The sequence below is a fragment of the Chaetodon auriga genome, chromosome 2, assembly GCF_051107435.1.
Source record: "Chaetodon auriga isolate fChaAug3 chromosome 2, fChaAug3.hap1, whole genome shotgun sequence".
NCBI lineage: Eukaryota > Metazoa > Chordata > Actinopteri > Chaetodontiformes > Chaetodontidae > Chaetodon > Chaetodon auriga.
In genome coordinates, this window is record NC_135075.1 from 17,570,495 (window position 1) to 17,586,448 (window position 15,954).

Below are 15,954 nucleotides of genomic sequence, written 5' to 3' on the forward strand. Positions count from 1 at the left end.
GAGCTGTAAAACCATTGCTGTGTACCAGTGGTAGGTTGTACTCAAGAAAGCTGCAGTATGTGTGACCTCAGGTCTAGTTGCTTAAGTGCTATCTTTGATCTAAAACATTTCAGTCAGCTTGGTTCAAGTCTGTTTGTGTACCTTTTCTCAAAAGCCCAACAGCCCTTCAGCAGAAAGCATCTCAGTCCATATCCTGCCTCAGTATATATTACGCATTACTCATACTGCTCTCTTGGTTTTGCTCTCCCTGTTGGTGAATTGATTGCGGCTCATCACTCAGCACGCCGACACTTCAGCCTGAGCATTTATTCCTTTTAATTAAAATGTTTACATAAGGCTCCTGCTTAGAAAACAGTACTTTCAGAATTTAATTAGAAACGTGTTCTCGTGAGAAAAAGGAATGAAGTCTCATAAATTAATGTTAGTCTGTGCATTATAACAGTACTACATTAATATTTACATAATGAGGAAAGACAAAGTGAAAACTGTGTGGCGTACTTAACCTCACCCTCTCACTTTCTGAAATGGACAAGAAAGCAAGGACAAGTATGCCGCCTTCAACCTCTGAGTGTCTCCATAGACGGGGCTGATTTGCATACTGGTGTTAATATTAACGTTTCTTGCCTCAGGATGTTCCTTGAACACCGTGGTCTATTAAAACATAGCAGGGGTGGTCCACATATCTCTTTACTCTCACATCTATGAAGCTATTGTAAAGATGAAAAACCTGAAACCTTGAAACAGAAACACAAGTATTGATTTTTGATGCTGTCGATGTGCTGTGCTCTGTCTTTTTTAGTAAGAGGATATTTCATGTTTTGACATGAAGTGGTGTATCATCTTCAGATTCACTCTTCTGCCACAGTCTTGAATTGGAGGAAGTAGGAGTGGCCTTTATGATGAAATTTGATTTATATTTAGATGCACCATTGTGAATCTGTCTTATCAGACCAAACTCCTGCATTTTGGCTATGATAAAGAAAGTTTATGTTACATGATCCTCATTTTCTGACCATTACTGACACTGGGTTGGAGTCGTATGATGGACATGCAGATGATGTTAAGATTGCCTCAAAGGCGCATGATATGTGGTACTTTTCCATCTCACATGATATGTGGTACTTTTCCATCTTACTCCTACACCAAAGTCTGTCACTTGTAATGTGGGGCTGAAGGCATGCAGACACACACGTTTCCAGCAGGTTCTTGTGCTTGTTTGATATACACAAGATCTTGAACTGTAGATTGAAAGCAGTTGTCACAGGGAGGATGTCAGTCTATTGACAGTTAGGTCATTGATTCAATCCAAGGACACCGAGACCAGAGTGACGATTGAAAGGGAAACAAAGGGAGAGATGGAGAGAATATCACAAATGTGCAGCCCCCGCTACTGGCTTAATCTTTTCATGAAAGACAGGTTGTTGGTTGCTAATGAAAAATATGCTAAACATTCAGATCCCTTTCAGGACTTCAAAAGCATAGAAAAAATTCCAAGAATTTCATTTGACAAGATTTTGCTGTGGCAGACCAATTACCAAAATCATGGCCGATCGTGAATGACAATCGGTCGTCTGTACTCTTGTAGTGTGTTGTTTTAAACGACCCGACGCAAAGACTAGCATGTCAGAATTTTTTTGTCTTGGTTGGTCTAGTATGACATCTCCCACAACCTGTTCCTGAGCATTGACCAATCAAGTGCTCTCTCCAGAGCGCAGCCAGGTAACCACGGTGAGAAGGAGGGATGCTGAGGTTGCTGCTGTCAGGTGGGACAATGAAGAGGAAAATGTTTGTTGAGCTGTGGCAGCAGTACCCCTGCCTGTTTGACGTTTCCTCAAGGGAGAAAGGCCAAGTCAAAAAAGACAGATGTTGGCAAGAAAGAGTGGAAGCACTTCATCAGTCCAGTGAGTAGCTGCTGTGCTGTCATAACATTATCCCCCATCCTAACTGTAGGAATATACTTATTATTATTGTTATTATTACTAATTACAGATCTAAGACAAGAAAATGGTGCAGTCTGAGCCAGGCCTTACTGTATATCAGAATCATTTTGTCTCTTGTATAACAGTGATACCCTGAACAACACTGAAAGTCTAAGAGTCTACAGCAATGCTAGCAGCTCTGTGAAGCTGCAAAATGCTAACATTGGCAGGCTAACACTCTTGCGATGTTTGGCAGATTTGATATCATGTCTACCATCTTGGTTTATGTGTTATTGTGCACTAAACAAAGTATAGCTGAAACAGCCAAAGCATTGGACAAATTGAAAAATTTGACCTGATGATGGCACTCGCTGAAAAGACAGGAGATCACAGAGTTTTTACTGTTGGCCTGAGGGAGACATTCATTGCAGTCCATCCAAATTGTCAAGACGTTTCAATTTAAACCACAAATTAGGGGCTCGTGGTGGCACCAGAGGAACAACCAGGAGATTATCAAAGCCAGTAGGATTCATCCTCCTGACACCATGAATGTTTGTATGAAATTTGGTGTCAATCCATCAATTAGATGTTGAGAAACTTTGCTGGACACTTTGAGCTGCTGGTGGTGCTAGGGGAAATGTTGGGATATCACTTAAGTAATTCAGATTCATCCTATGTCGACCATGAGACCATATCTGTCCATGTCATGTCAAGCCACCCAACAGTTGCTGAAATATATTGGTCTTGATGGACCCAACAGACCAATCAACAGACCAACATTGCCTTCCCTGGAGCCACATTTGTAGCATGGCTATAAAGAAGTGTGATGTTGAACATATTTACTCTCTAGTCTTTTCTGTCTTATGGCTGCTATAAAGCATTTTGTCCTTGTACACTCAAAGCATTACTGCGCATCTGGATGTTTATTTTTTGACACAGAAATTTGACAGGGGGGTGCCTCTGCTGTTTGTGATATTCATGCACAGAATATCAAAGCTCAGCTGAGGCCTGGAGTTTACCCTGTTGGGTGATATTAGGGTGCCATCTCTTCTATTTGCAGATGATGCTGTCCTTTAGCTTCATTTGACCATGACCCACAATGTCCACTGGAACAGTTTGCAGCTTCGTGTGATGCAGCCAGATTGGTGGATTGCTCAGTTCAGGTTAGGAGGAAAAGTATCCAAGTGGAAGAATTCAGGTACCTTGGGCTTTTATTCATGAACAGTGGGGAAAAGGACTGTAAGACTGACCGCGCATTAGGGCCACTGGTTGAAGTACTCCAGGCTTTGTGTCGGACTATAAGTAAAGACAGAGCCGAGCTATAAAGTGCAGCTCTCAATCTCAGTTCCCACTCTCACCTGCAGTCACAATCTCTGGGTAGTGACTGAAAGACTGAGTTTGTGAATAGAATCAACTGAGATTAGGTTCCTGGTTTTACTTGATGTGATAGTGTGGGGATCAGAGAAATCTGGCAGGTCCTTATTATTGAGCTGATGCTAGTTGATGTGGTTTGGGCACATATGCTTCCTGGCTGCCAACCTTTAGAGGTATTCAGAACATGACTGTCTAAAAGGGGATACAAGTGTAGACTTAGGAAACACTACAGGGATTACATCTCTCAACTGGCCAGGAAGTGCTTAGCCTTCCCCCAGAAGGAGCTTGAAGTATCTGGGGGAAATGTCTTTGGGCTGCTCTGCTCGCCCTGTGCCCAATAGGTGTATAGTATTGTTGTTTGAGCTAATATCTGCTTATTTTGACACATTTTGCAGTCCTGGCTTTAACACTGTTTGACCTTGTTTTCACAGATAACCAAGCAGCAGCTTCAGCAGACCAAGGATCGGTTCCAGGCTTTCCTCAATGGAGACACACAAATTGTGGCTGATGAGGCATTCATCAATGCTGTGCAGAGCTACAATGAGGTACCGACACATCATAACCATGGCAGCACAGTCGCAGTCAGAACCATTTTGTTATTCAAGCGCAGGGACTCAGATTTGCTTTTTTTTTTAATCAGACAAATTACTGAATGTGTTGTGCTATTGTTACATACTTCATTCATATCAGAAATGTAAAAATGTAGCAAAATATTCTTTATATGTTAATATCTGTAGTTTAGTGACATGTGATCTACAGTATTTGTTACTGTAAATGCACCGTATCTCTGGATCACCTTCGTAACAGATTTGAAACCAGAATGAGCACTGTTCAGTCTCCCAAGTCAAAAAAGCGCTACACAGTCCTCTTGTTAATTCCATGTCAAAATGCTTGTATTCAGATGGCTGAGTGGTAAAATGGTGGCTGAAGCTTTTCACTGCGCAGATTATGAGTCAGAGCATGTGGCTGACACAGCCATCTTTCCCAACCTCACTGTTCAATCCGCAGATTTTATGCATAGTAACAATGCATATATTACAAAAAGCTGGGTAGATAGTGGGACATGTTAAAGGCCAAATCCATGATGGACAAACAAGCATAGCCATCATGAAAAAAGAGGCTGGAACCATCCGGAAGTTAATTACGGATGACCTCTCCAGTACGTGATAGCAACTTTATTTGGTGGTATTTAATGTTAATGTGAAATCTACTTCAATTTGAAGTTGGGATGGTGATGGAAATGATAAGAACTATACCCCAAAGTCTTTTCAGGATTAACAGTTCAAAGTTTTAAAATAAGTATCCAGTCTTGTGTGATTCTCTCACACGTACTGCAAAGACAAATGTCTTATCCAACCATCATCAGTGTCTTTGTCTTTCTCTTCTCTCTATATGCATGGGTCATGTCACTTTCTACAAATAACAGTACAAATGGCAATAATTAGAATATAGTAGGTATTATGAAGTATAAAGTATAGATCTTTACAGATTTTTTAAAGATATGCTAGGATATAATAATATCTGTTTTGCAGTCCTACACTGTGTATTTGCAACTGTTGAGACAAGTATGTCTTGATGTATAGTTGTAATTATATTTATTATGGTACTTGTGACTAAGAGCTTGAGTATGATACCAGAGCACTACAGCATCCTGGAAAATGTTCTGAGTTACAACCTAATTGCAAAACACTTAAAATCAATATGGCTCCCACTTTGTTTTTAGAAGTGTCTTTGTTAGACTTTGGTCAGGCACTGATTGTGGATGATAGAAAGCTTTTCTCTGGCAAGTTTTAACTTCAACACTTTTGCACTATGTAAACATAATGTGTAACTGCAGTATAAAAGTACACGTTTTTTCCTCTTGGGTTATTCAGCACCTTGTCTGCAGTCTGTAGATCTGTTTTTTCACTTTATCGCAAAGAATAATAGTCAACAAAAAAGCGGCATGTTTATAGAAACAGTGAGGGCCGCTATTATTAGCTAAATAATGGATGATCACAGGTTGCTTTGTGTACTGCCTTTGGCGAAAATGTGCCCTAAATGGTGCAGTCTGCCGATCTCCAAATAAGAAACCAAAAATTGACTTAACGTCTTATTAATTTCACCCTGCAAACTTTTATTTTGCACTGACATCAAATGACAAAGGATATCGCAAAGTTAGAGTACAATAGTCACTGCTTTTCAGCCATAATGATTTTAAGAATAAAATGTGACAGCAGTCAGCTCTGGTGGTTGCTTTGCTTGATGCTGTGACAATAAAGCCTCACCTGTCCCTGCTCATCTTAGTCTGTCACTAGCAGGAGACAGAATGCAGCCTTAGCCGTGTTGAGTCACAGTCTTATATATAGTGTGCCTTGATTTTTCAATTCAAAATCAAAACAGAAACAGTTTAATGGTTTACTGTTTGAGACAGAATGTGACAGAAAAGCTTTCCATTCTCTTCTATGGATATGTGTCTGCTTGGAGGCCTTGAGCTACAAACTAATCATTTGAAATAAATGCTCCTTTTTTATGGATCTCTGTCTCTTACATAATTGCAACTGGTCTCTCACAATGTAGGTGTTCCTAAAGAGTGACCGCGTGGCTAAAATGGTCCAGAGTGGCGGCTTCTCGGCCAGTGATTTCAGGGAAGTGTTCAAGAGGCACATCGAAAAGCGCGTGCGCAGCCTTCCAGAGATCGACGGCCTGAGCAAGGAGACGGTGCTCAGCTCCTGGATGGCCAAGTTTGACACCATCTACCGCGGTGACGAGGATCCACGCAAGGCACAGCAACGCATGACTGCCAGCGCGGCCTCTGAGCTGATCCTCAGCAAGGACCAGCTGTACGAGATGTTCCAGAATATCCTCGGCATCAAAAAGTTTGAGCACCAGCTGCTCTATCAAGCCTGTCAGGTAAGATCTCAAGCCTACCCATGATGCGTCTCAGAAGGTTTTCACACTTGGCCCAAATACTTCAGTGCTGGTGCAGTATAGTACAGTTTTTATAACGTTTGGTTGATGGAGACACCATTATAAGCTTATTTTCACACATAAGATCACTGTAAACTACAGATCAATTACAGTAGTAATGAAAATCAAATTTTCTAAATATTGTGAATATTATTTTTATATAGTTACACTTTGTGTTGATTTTCTATTCACTTAGTTGTCCAACAGATTATTAAAAAGCCATAGTTTTGAAAATCTGTATCAGTATGTACAGTGAGTTGTTTAATCAAGCAAAAAAATGCTAAATATTGGCTGGTTCAAGCTCCTCTGGAGTGAGGATTTACTGTTTTTCTTGTTTTATATCATTGTAAAGTTGAATATTTTTGAGTTTTGGCTGTTGCTCAGGAAAAAGCAAGGCATTTGAAAGTGTCTCTGTGGGCTTTCAGTCTTGGCATTAGGCCAGACCAGTCTTTGAGGTGGACCTGATTTTTTCACCAGTTGCAGATTTGACAGCACCTTTCACAATTCACCAGATGTATTAGATCCTCTCAAAAAAGCTGGTAATGGTCTGGAAAAACACAATATTCTTGTCTATATGATAAGACAACTGTGTGACATTAGGATAATGTGACAACATGTCCAAATAATCCATGAAATATGATGTTTAATCAGACAAAGGCTAAAAAAATAAAAATCACCTTTTTATCATTTAATCTAGTTTAATCACTTTTGATACTTAATGATTGTTGTTTATGGCATTGAATAGACATATTTTAAGTAAATATCTCTCCTCAAGATATATCTCCTGATACCGGGGCTGCAATACTTCATCGTAGGGGAGATATGTTGAGATTGCAGCTGGATGATAGCGGAGGCCGGGGTGCTTGTGTCAGACATAACTCTCCTTCCCTTGCTGTCTTTACTGCTTTACTGCTCTCCGTGGGAATGCTGAAAGCAGCATTAATGTATTCTTTCTTCAGGAGCTTGATTAAAAGTCTTATCACGACAGGACTTGGAGGAGGGCTCCAACACATTTACACCGGCTCATCATTTAATGCATGAAAAACATCTTCATTTCATTCAGACACACCTCTTGGACGCCAATGAATTTTAAAATGCATGAATTTCTTTCCCCCCATGCCATCCTTCTTTCAACAGTTGTTAACATGTAACTCTGCACAGATGGCATGAGGTGCTGTTAAACAAATTAGATTGTTCAGTCTTGTTCTAATGTCTCAGGTGGCAAAGATCAATATAAGCTCTGTTCTGCAGATTGTTCATTTGTTGGGTGCTTCGAACGCTGAGGTGCAATACATCGCCATAGCCTCCAAATCCAGTGTTCATTTTTCCTCCAAAGCCTTTGAAGATCCTTAGCCTAGTCTTTTTTTTTAACATGCTGGCAGCCGGGCTGTTAGTATAGGGTCAGGAATTGGTATGCAGAACACAATACCATTTCCCTGAACAGATCCCACTCTGAGCAGTGCAGAGCTACAGAAGAACATTCAACAATACACCATCATAAAGGCACATTTGCTGCAGAAATGTGTGTGTACTGTGGTGTTATACTGATTTTTAACAATTATAGGTAGGTGCAAAGGGACAGATTTGTTTTAAGTTGATAATTTATAGACCTACAGGTGAGCGAATAATAAAAAATCTGCATAAGAGAATTCACATTTCTGTTTCCGTTTGCACTCCAGCTGCTTCTCGTGGAGTCCTCTCTCTCCCCCCTTGCCTTTGCTGTTATAATGAATGTATCAGCCTGCACTTATGTTGACTTTGAGCATCGCCCTCTACTAAATGATAAAATCCTTACTAAAAAGGAGACATGGCAATCCAGTCAGCATGGCTCAAGGCTGCTGGGATTTGATGAAAGGTTTTCATGGATTGGCTGGGATTCAGACACCATCATATTTTTTTTTTCTTTTACTCTTTGCACTGGGGATTTCCATTTTTTGCAGTTACATCCAAATAGTAGAAAGAAAGCATTGGTCTATTTCTGTCTCCTGCTGAACTAAGAGCAGCCCCTGGAAATGACTAACAGACTGATTAGACCGGTACGGCCAGCGGCTGCACCAGCCAGACTCCGAGCACACTCCACTTCCTGATGGCTGCGCGTCATTTAGCTGTGGTGACACCAAGCATGACAAAACAACTGTAAGAACATCTGTTTGGTGTCTACATTGCAAAGCAGCTTTTCTAAAACATAACTGCTGAACTATATTAATAGATCTCTGTCCACTTTTAATGTTGCCTATAAGAACATTGGATAAAAAAGGTTCAAGAGCACGGCTGTGGTTTGCATTTTATTTTTAGCTTAAGTAAAGCAGCTGCGACAGAAATCTGTCATATAGCTGCAGAGAGTAAAACAACCAGCACATGAAAAGACATTCTGCTCTCAAACAGCAATGACTTTGGTATTCACACACATTCTGAACAGTGCATGACATTTAACAGGTTCTTGTTAAACTTTGTCAAAGGATTTATGATCCTTATCATGATAATAGTTTCTAGCTAGGAAGAATCTCAAACAGCAACTCCAATATCTGTGTTTTCAAAATTATTTTGTTGATGTTTTCGGGGGAAAATATTTTTTATTATTATTATTTTGTAGAAGTTTCATTTGCATTTTAGATAAAATGGGTGCTTCACATCATGTCCTTGTTTTAATTAAGTCTGTTTTAGAGCACAGGAAGGAGACATTTACACAGACCTGCATTATTTCAGCATTAATTATAAAGAAATTTAAGTGTTTATACTTTCATATTATTTGACATCAACAACAATATGTTTACTGCACCGTTTGTAGTTTGGAGTACTACTGCTACACCCTCATTTCTGCATTAATCAGTGTTTGACCACTAGGGCTCAATAGAGCTCCAAAATAAGCTGATAGATATAAATCCATTACCATGTCATCGGCTTGTTAGGGGTGTTGTTAGCCCACTGTCACATCCAGCAACATTTACATTAATTTAGCGTCTTGCTCCTGGCTATCTGACGAATGTAAATCTATTAGTTACTCTGCTTTTGGCTCCATTTTGGTCTCCGCCTCTTTTGTGACATCACCGTACGTTACATAAGTTACGTCTTCTATCTGCCCACAATCATTAAATGTTTGCGGTCGGCGAAAACAACGTTTCGTCAAGGTGAGCCGCTTCGCTCTCCTCCTCCTCTTCGCTGGAAATGTTCGGGCTCAAACTTTGAACCAGGCAGACTGTGAGCATCTCTGATATCACAAAACTATTGCGACGACATCTTAAGGCGTTTTTATTTTTCCGTTGGGAACGTTCTGTACGTACGGAGTGACGGCGTAACAACTGCCGTTAGCTCCTTTGCAGTTCCAGTTCCATGTTAGCTAGCTGCTAACTTTGCTTGCCGGTTAGTGGTTTTATTAGCTTGTTGCTGTTGAGCTTCTCTCATGGTAACAACACAGTAAGCAGAACCAAACACCAGCTAGCCAAAAGACGTTCAAAAGCTGCGTAAAGATGCAGATATGTTGCTGTTTATCTGTTTTATTTTTCTAATTTGTGAGCTAGCTTTGAACTTTGCAGTTATTTGTTCAGTGTTAATGTCAAACATTGATTTATACAGGTTTTAAATGTAACTAACCTAACCTGACTAAAATAGAAGAGATTTGGTATAAAGTTATTGTGACAGCTATAATCAGTACTTCAATTAAATTATGTTAATGATCAAATAATTTGAATAATTTATGAGTTCTATTCTTGATTAGTATGAATGAATCATTTTTCTTATAAAATCTATTAAAAACAACGAAAATTTCCCACTGTCTAAGATGATGTGTTATTATATTGTATTCCCAAAACCAATTATATTTATCTCATTTTCAGACGTATCAAAGAAAAGCAGCAGATCATCACAAACCACCAAGGCATTCGACGCTTGTCTTGAAACTGATTATGAAAGTAGTTGACTAATCGCTTCAGCTGTGGTGTAGTTAACACTGCTGAACTGTTTTAATCATTAATATTTACTCACATCACTGGGCTCTCATTAGCAAAAAATTATGCCTAATCTCAAGTGGCTGATGAAATTACAGAAGCCTGGGAGTCAAAGTAAGACCCAGGCACATCAGAATGAGACTTTCCCCCCAACAGAGCCCCCCAAACTGACAGACCACACTCAAATCAGCTTTCCCTCTCACAGGCTCTGAAGGAGACCCCTCCTTTAATTTGTCTTGTCAGCAACTGTTAGTCGGGAAATGAGGCCTAAGCTCTTCCTGGTTTTAGCCTGTAGCTGATATAATTGCGTAATTGAGCCTCTTCAGTGCACACGGGATTGGGAGAGGATGAAAGCATTTGCTATGCCTGCCCAGCCACCTCTAAGCTGAAAAAGCAATGGTGCTGAAACGCAGGGTGAAGCTTGACTGCACCAGCGTGGTTTGAAGCCTAGTAAGACAGTGTAAAATAAAAAATGTAAAATAAAAAGGGCAAGTTTGTCCTTGATAGAAATGTCATAGCTTAACTTCACTACAAAATTTTTCCAAGTCCCTATGGTTCTGTTATATTGTTATTTTGAGCCTGTCTAATGTCTAACCTTAAAAATCAACGTAATCAAATCTTTCTTTAAGCCAGTAGTAATTGATATTTGGTCAGGTGGTGGCAGTGCTACAGGCTGTTAACATATACCACCTTATAAGCTAAACAATTGCCTGTTCGTATAGACAGCGCACACAGAGCAACATTAACATTTATAAGCAGTTGTTTTTTAGGGGAACTGGCAAGTTTCAGTCCAATATTCACCCTCCTTTCAGCTCTGTGTGGTTTCTGAAGGAAATATCTGGCTCTTTTGCTACTAAATGCTCTAATATGTTCACCAGCTAGTTGCTAACATTGTCTCTCTGTTGTGGTACCCTGCATGTAGCATACAGTGGGTTTATCAGAGCCTTCTCTCTGAAAACAGCTGCCTGCTGTGAAGCTGGTGAGGGTGAGTAAAAACAGTAAAGTTGTAGGGCTGTAAAACTCAAACCATGAACTGAAAGACACTTAAATGCTCTACAGAGCAGGAGTAAACTGTGGAGTCAGGTGATAATTTTCCCCTGAGTGACCCTGTTGCATTACACATAGTAACCCAATATAAAATAACTGATTAGGGCAGCGTTAAAGTAGATCAGAGGACAAAATAAACAAAATCTCCACACCAGACTAAAGAAACACTTTCCTTGTTTTACTGTGAGTTGATTAAGTCGTTAGAAGTTGAGATGTTTCTTTTGCCACAGACACTCATGAGCAGATTTCCCAATTAGCATCCCTTGCATGTTGCTACACTCACACGAGAGGCTTTCTCTCACAGTGTACACTTTTTTAACACACACAAATAAAACACACAGTCACACACACATCAAATCTAAATATAGACCAGCTGCTTCGACTCCTCCAGGTGCCATCCAGCTCCAATCTAACCCTGCCCGCCCAGTCTTTGTTCTCTACATGAAACTGCCGCTGGCCGGGTGTGCTGTCTGCTGCCAATGTCCCAGCATCCACCTGGGAATCTGTCATCAGCTGTGCTGTTAACTACCCGCCTACTTCTGCACCAGCACCTTTAACCTGCTGTCAGCTCGGCTAACACTGAGGCGTTGTCACCTTTGCTTAGCTGCAGAGCTGCTGTCAGCTTCAGTAACGTAGCCAGTATTATTTTATATGAGATTGCCTGTCCACCTATATCGCGCCTTGTGGGCCATTGACAACCGTGACCTTTCAGTGGTTTTCGGCCTGGTAAGATTGGGATGCTGTGGGGCTCAGTAGGGGGTGGCTCTTAGTTCACACAGACTCTGACCCCCAGCTTCTACCTCCGCCCACAGCCAGGACCGTCTTTTCATTTCTGCAAAGAGAGATGGAAGTAATAGAAGAAACTGGCCCCATCCCCCTTCACATTACATGCTTCAGAGTCTCTCCTCTCATGCTAGCCATTTTGCAGATGAGCTGCAATCTGCACATAGTCACAGTGACCAATATTATCTGCTGCTGCAGTGTTCAGTGCTGAAGTATTGCTGATGATTTTGCAGTCTTCAGAATTTGCCTTGGACGGATTTAGGTTGTTGTGTTTTGTGGAAGGGGGCGGCACTCAGACGAGACAGTAAAAATGCAGTGTCAGACACCGGCAGGCCAAGATGCTGGATTTCCAGGCATGGCAGTGACAGTTCTTTTGGGATTTCACGAGTCAGATGTCACTGGCACCGCAGTCCAATAGTGCCCAGAGTGAGTAGTTTTGACAGGCAGCACAGGATCGCCAGTAGCAGGGGGAAAGGAGTGGTTGAAGCACAGTTCAGGCAGGAGTGCAATCAGTAACAGGCACAGTTATGGTACTGCATGAATCTGGTTTTCTGCTATTGGACATGACAATGAAAAAAAAAAACCTCCTTGTGAGACTTCCTACCACAGGATGCTCACTACTGTTTAAGTGTCACTGTGTGGCAGAACAGTACTGAGTACTACTGTGCTGCAAGTGCAGACGTTCTGCTGCAGCTGGTGGCAAAGTCTGATTATGTGCTCTACTAAACAGGAACTCTGGGTTATGTAGCAGGGTGGCTGTTCAGTGGCCAGCGCTGGTAACGCACTAGACCCCCTCTATTTAAGATGCCATCTGGCTGACATCATTTCATAATGTGCACATCAGTGAACAGAGTGAATTACAGAAATAGGTAACGATGGGAAAATCCATATCAACAGAATATCTAGATTTAAGAAAGCAAAGATTCCAAAAGTAAAAATGATAATGCACTGCTTGCTTCACCAAAATGCCCATAATTCCTATAAGAATACTGATTTTAAGTGTATTTCAGTCAGGCCATGCTGTCAGGATCAATCTTTCCTTCATCCATGTCTTGTTACTTGATCCCAGTCCGAGTTGTGCAACGCCTCTTATTTGCGCCCCCCCCTCCCCTCCTGTGAAGGCCTGCACTGTGACTTCAGCTCATTGTCTCTTTAAAAGGATTGCTGGAAGGGCTAGAGAATCAATATAGTGAAGCCTGAAAGACAAGGCCTGTTAATGTAATAGGAGTGGGTGAAATACCATAAAGCAAAGAGAGGTCAGCTCTGGCAAGTGTCCCAGCAGCAGGAGACTGGAGGAGTTCAGAGCACTGTATCATGAAGAGATCCCAGTGCTCAGTCAGAGAGACCATGCAGCTGTGCAGAGATGACTCTCATGTTAGTGATAAGATCAGAGTTTAAACATGTTATGCTTTATTTAACAAACATGTTTGGCTGATATCTCAGGTTGTTTCTAGGTTCTTTGTCTACAATCATTTGATCAGTTGACTTACAGATCACCCTCGATACTAAAAAAAAAACAAAAAAAAAAAACATTACTGTCATTTTAAAAAAGTAGTTTTTGAACAATGTTTGTTCCCAGTGGATACAGAAATTTACTAGAGAAATATAAAAAAAATCATTAAAACCTAGTGTACACTACTGTGCCCAACCTTTTGCTGAAAAAAGAGGATTCAACTTTTTTGTTTAACCTCATTGCAGTGATTGCTTGAGATGAAAGATTGGAAGTCGCACTGGTCTTCACCTCGTCATGTGTGCAAAGTTAGTAAGTGTTAAAATCTAATCAGAAAAAACTCACAAATTATAAAAAGTGAGTGGCTTTCAGAAACTAAGTTGTAAAATAAAAAAAGGGTTTTACTGCCTCAGTCTTGTTGCCAACAAATTCCATGAAAAATATGGCATTGTATTGCCCTCAGTTTTAAAACACAGCACAGCGCGTGTTAAACTCACTTGGGTGAAACACGGGCAATTTGTTTTTTTCCCTTTTTTCACAACACAGCTATGTGGAAAGGTTAGTGACTCCCCAGGTACAACTGTAATGCAGATATGTCTCAATTAGTCTTCCGTCCTCATGGAGGAAATGGTGGTGACTGGTGACTCACAACATCACATTTGACAGAGAATGAGCCGTTTTGGCTGAGAGAACATCTGAAGAAGTGAAGCAGACAGCAAGAGACAGACATCAGCCCTCTCTTCTGTTTCCTTGCGTCAGCTAATATAAAACTCTCATTCATTATTGATGTGAGGCAGCCATGAATTTCTCTGCTTTTCATTACTCTGAGGCGAAAAATAGGCTAACAGATGTCAGGCATCTTTGCCCTGGAGCTGATACTGTCCTATGCAGGCAGTTTTCAAACATTTTAAAGAAATGACATTATTACTAGGGATGTGCCATATCATACTGTTCATGATAATACTCGCACATTTTTTTAACGTGATAAAAAAAGATTCCTGTCGTGATAATGGCAATGCTCTGTCCTGCTGACTTAATGACATCATTCTGTTATGCACAGCAACAACGAGTGGAGCGGCTTCAGTAGTGTGGAAGTGGTTTGGTTACAAAAGATCAGAGGTACAATAAACCACAGAAATATGTAATATTATACGCAATGCCACAAACTACATTGGCCCAGCAAGGCATTGCCAAACCTCTGGTGAGGCTAACTGTTACGCTTACAGTGACAAATAAATCCAGTGTCGCAGTGTTCCAAAGCCGTTTGGAACGGCTCCTTCAAGTTAAAGATTTTCTATATGACTGAATGTATTTCAGGGCCATAATCTGCGGATGTGAGCTTTATTTTTACTGCCCCCTTCTCGGAAAGCTGAATTTTCATTCTGCTGATTGAAACCAACAAGAAAAGGAAGAAATCCAAACACTCGACACTTTCAAAAAGACCTCTCCACAAAAAGTGGTCCATTCACGGTCTCTATGGTGATGGCAGCGTGGTTCCTATGAGGGAGTGATGAATTTCCTTTTGATTTTCATCTATTCATGTGTGCTGCCACACCATGCTGCTATGCCTGTTAAAACAAACTGGAGCACTAATTTGCCTTTTTTTGCCATTCGTCATCACTACCAATCTGCCTGGGCATCTTTGGATTGCATGCCACATTTGCTTACTAATGTGGTCTAGCTTGGATATCTGTCATGTAAGTCCTGATATACCTCACAGTTAGCATTAAAGGGAACCTTTAATTGTAAGTCTGTTCACAGGTCTAGGGTAGAGTACCACTGCATACTGTGTGTGGTAAAATCCAAAGTCTTTCGTGGCTCCAGAGGGAGCTGTGCAAACTCTGGTAAATTAGTGATGCCACTTGAGGCTGAAGTCTACAAGTTTGAAGAAGGAGAAAATAATGTTCTGCGTGTAGACGTGTGGAGTTAGAAATAATCAAGCTCTCAGTCCGCTGTTGCAAACTTCTCATATCTGTGTGAGGCTTATGGTTAGAAGCTGTGATAGCCACCGCTAGCATAGTACACCCAAATCCCACACTGAACTATTGGCAGTCGAGTAGCATTGTGGGTAATGTAGAAGAATACACAGAATTAACAATGTTATTGATCTTGCTTTTTTACTGTGTGTCCTTGAGGACTAACAAACATGTCAAATGCATTTTCATCCCCATTTCTTACAGCCATCGACACTTAATCAGTGGAATAGTGTGAAACTGAGAGCGGAGTGTGTATGGTGTCACCAGCATGCCTGTCGTCTGCAATACCAACAAAATGGACACTTATTCTTAAAAATCTAGCTCTATAGCACTACTACATTCAGAACCTTCACAGGATGCTTTTGAATTCACCAATGAACGCAGCACAGTGTTTTCAGACAAAACAAACAAATGTATCATAATGTGTCATCTATGTGCTATGAGAATGTGCTTGGATTTCTCATCTTGGTGAGGTAGATGATGCTGGGAGATTGAGTTGACCTTTGTTACTG

At 40.8% G+C, this 15,954-nt stretch overlaps 1 protein-coding gene across 18 annotated transcripts in view; it reads left to right on the forward strand.

Annotated features, from left to right (window-relative positions):
• The window catches only part of cadpsb (Ca2+-dependent activator protein for secretion b), a 63,920-nt gene that overhangs the window by 10,911 nt on the left and 37,055 nt on the right, over nt 1-15,954 (forward strand). For all 18 annotated transcript variants that reach the window (XM_076759288.1, XM_076759375.1, XM_076759303.1 and 15 more), the window contains exons 2-3: nt 3,725-3,838; nt 5,853-6,185. In XM_076759288.1, the coding sequence (XP_076615403.1) occupies nt 3,725-3,838; nt 5,853-6,185 (447 nt within the window). The remainder of the gene's footprint in view (nt 1-3,724; nt 3,839-5,852; nt 6,186-15,954) is intronic.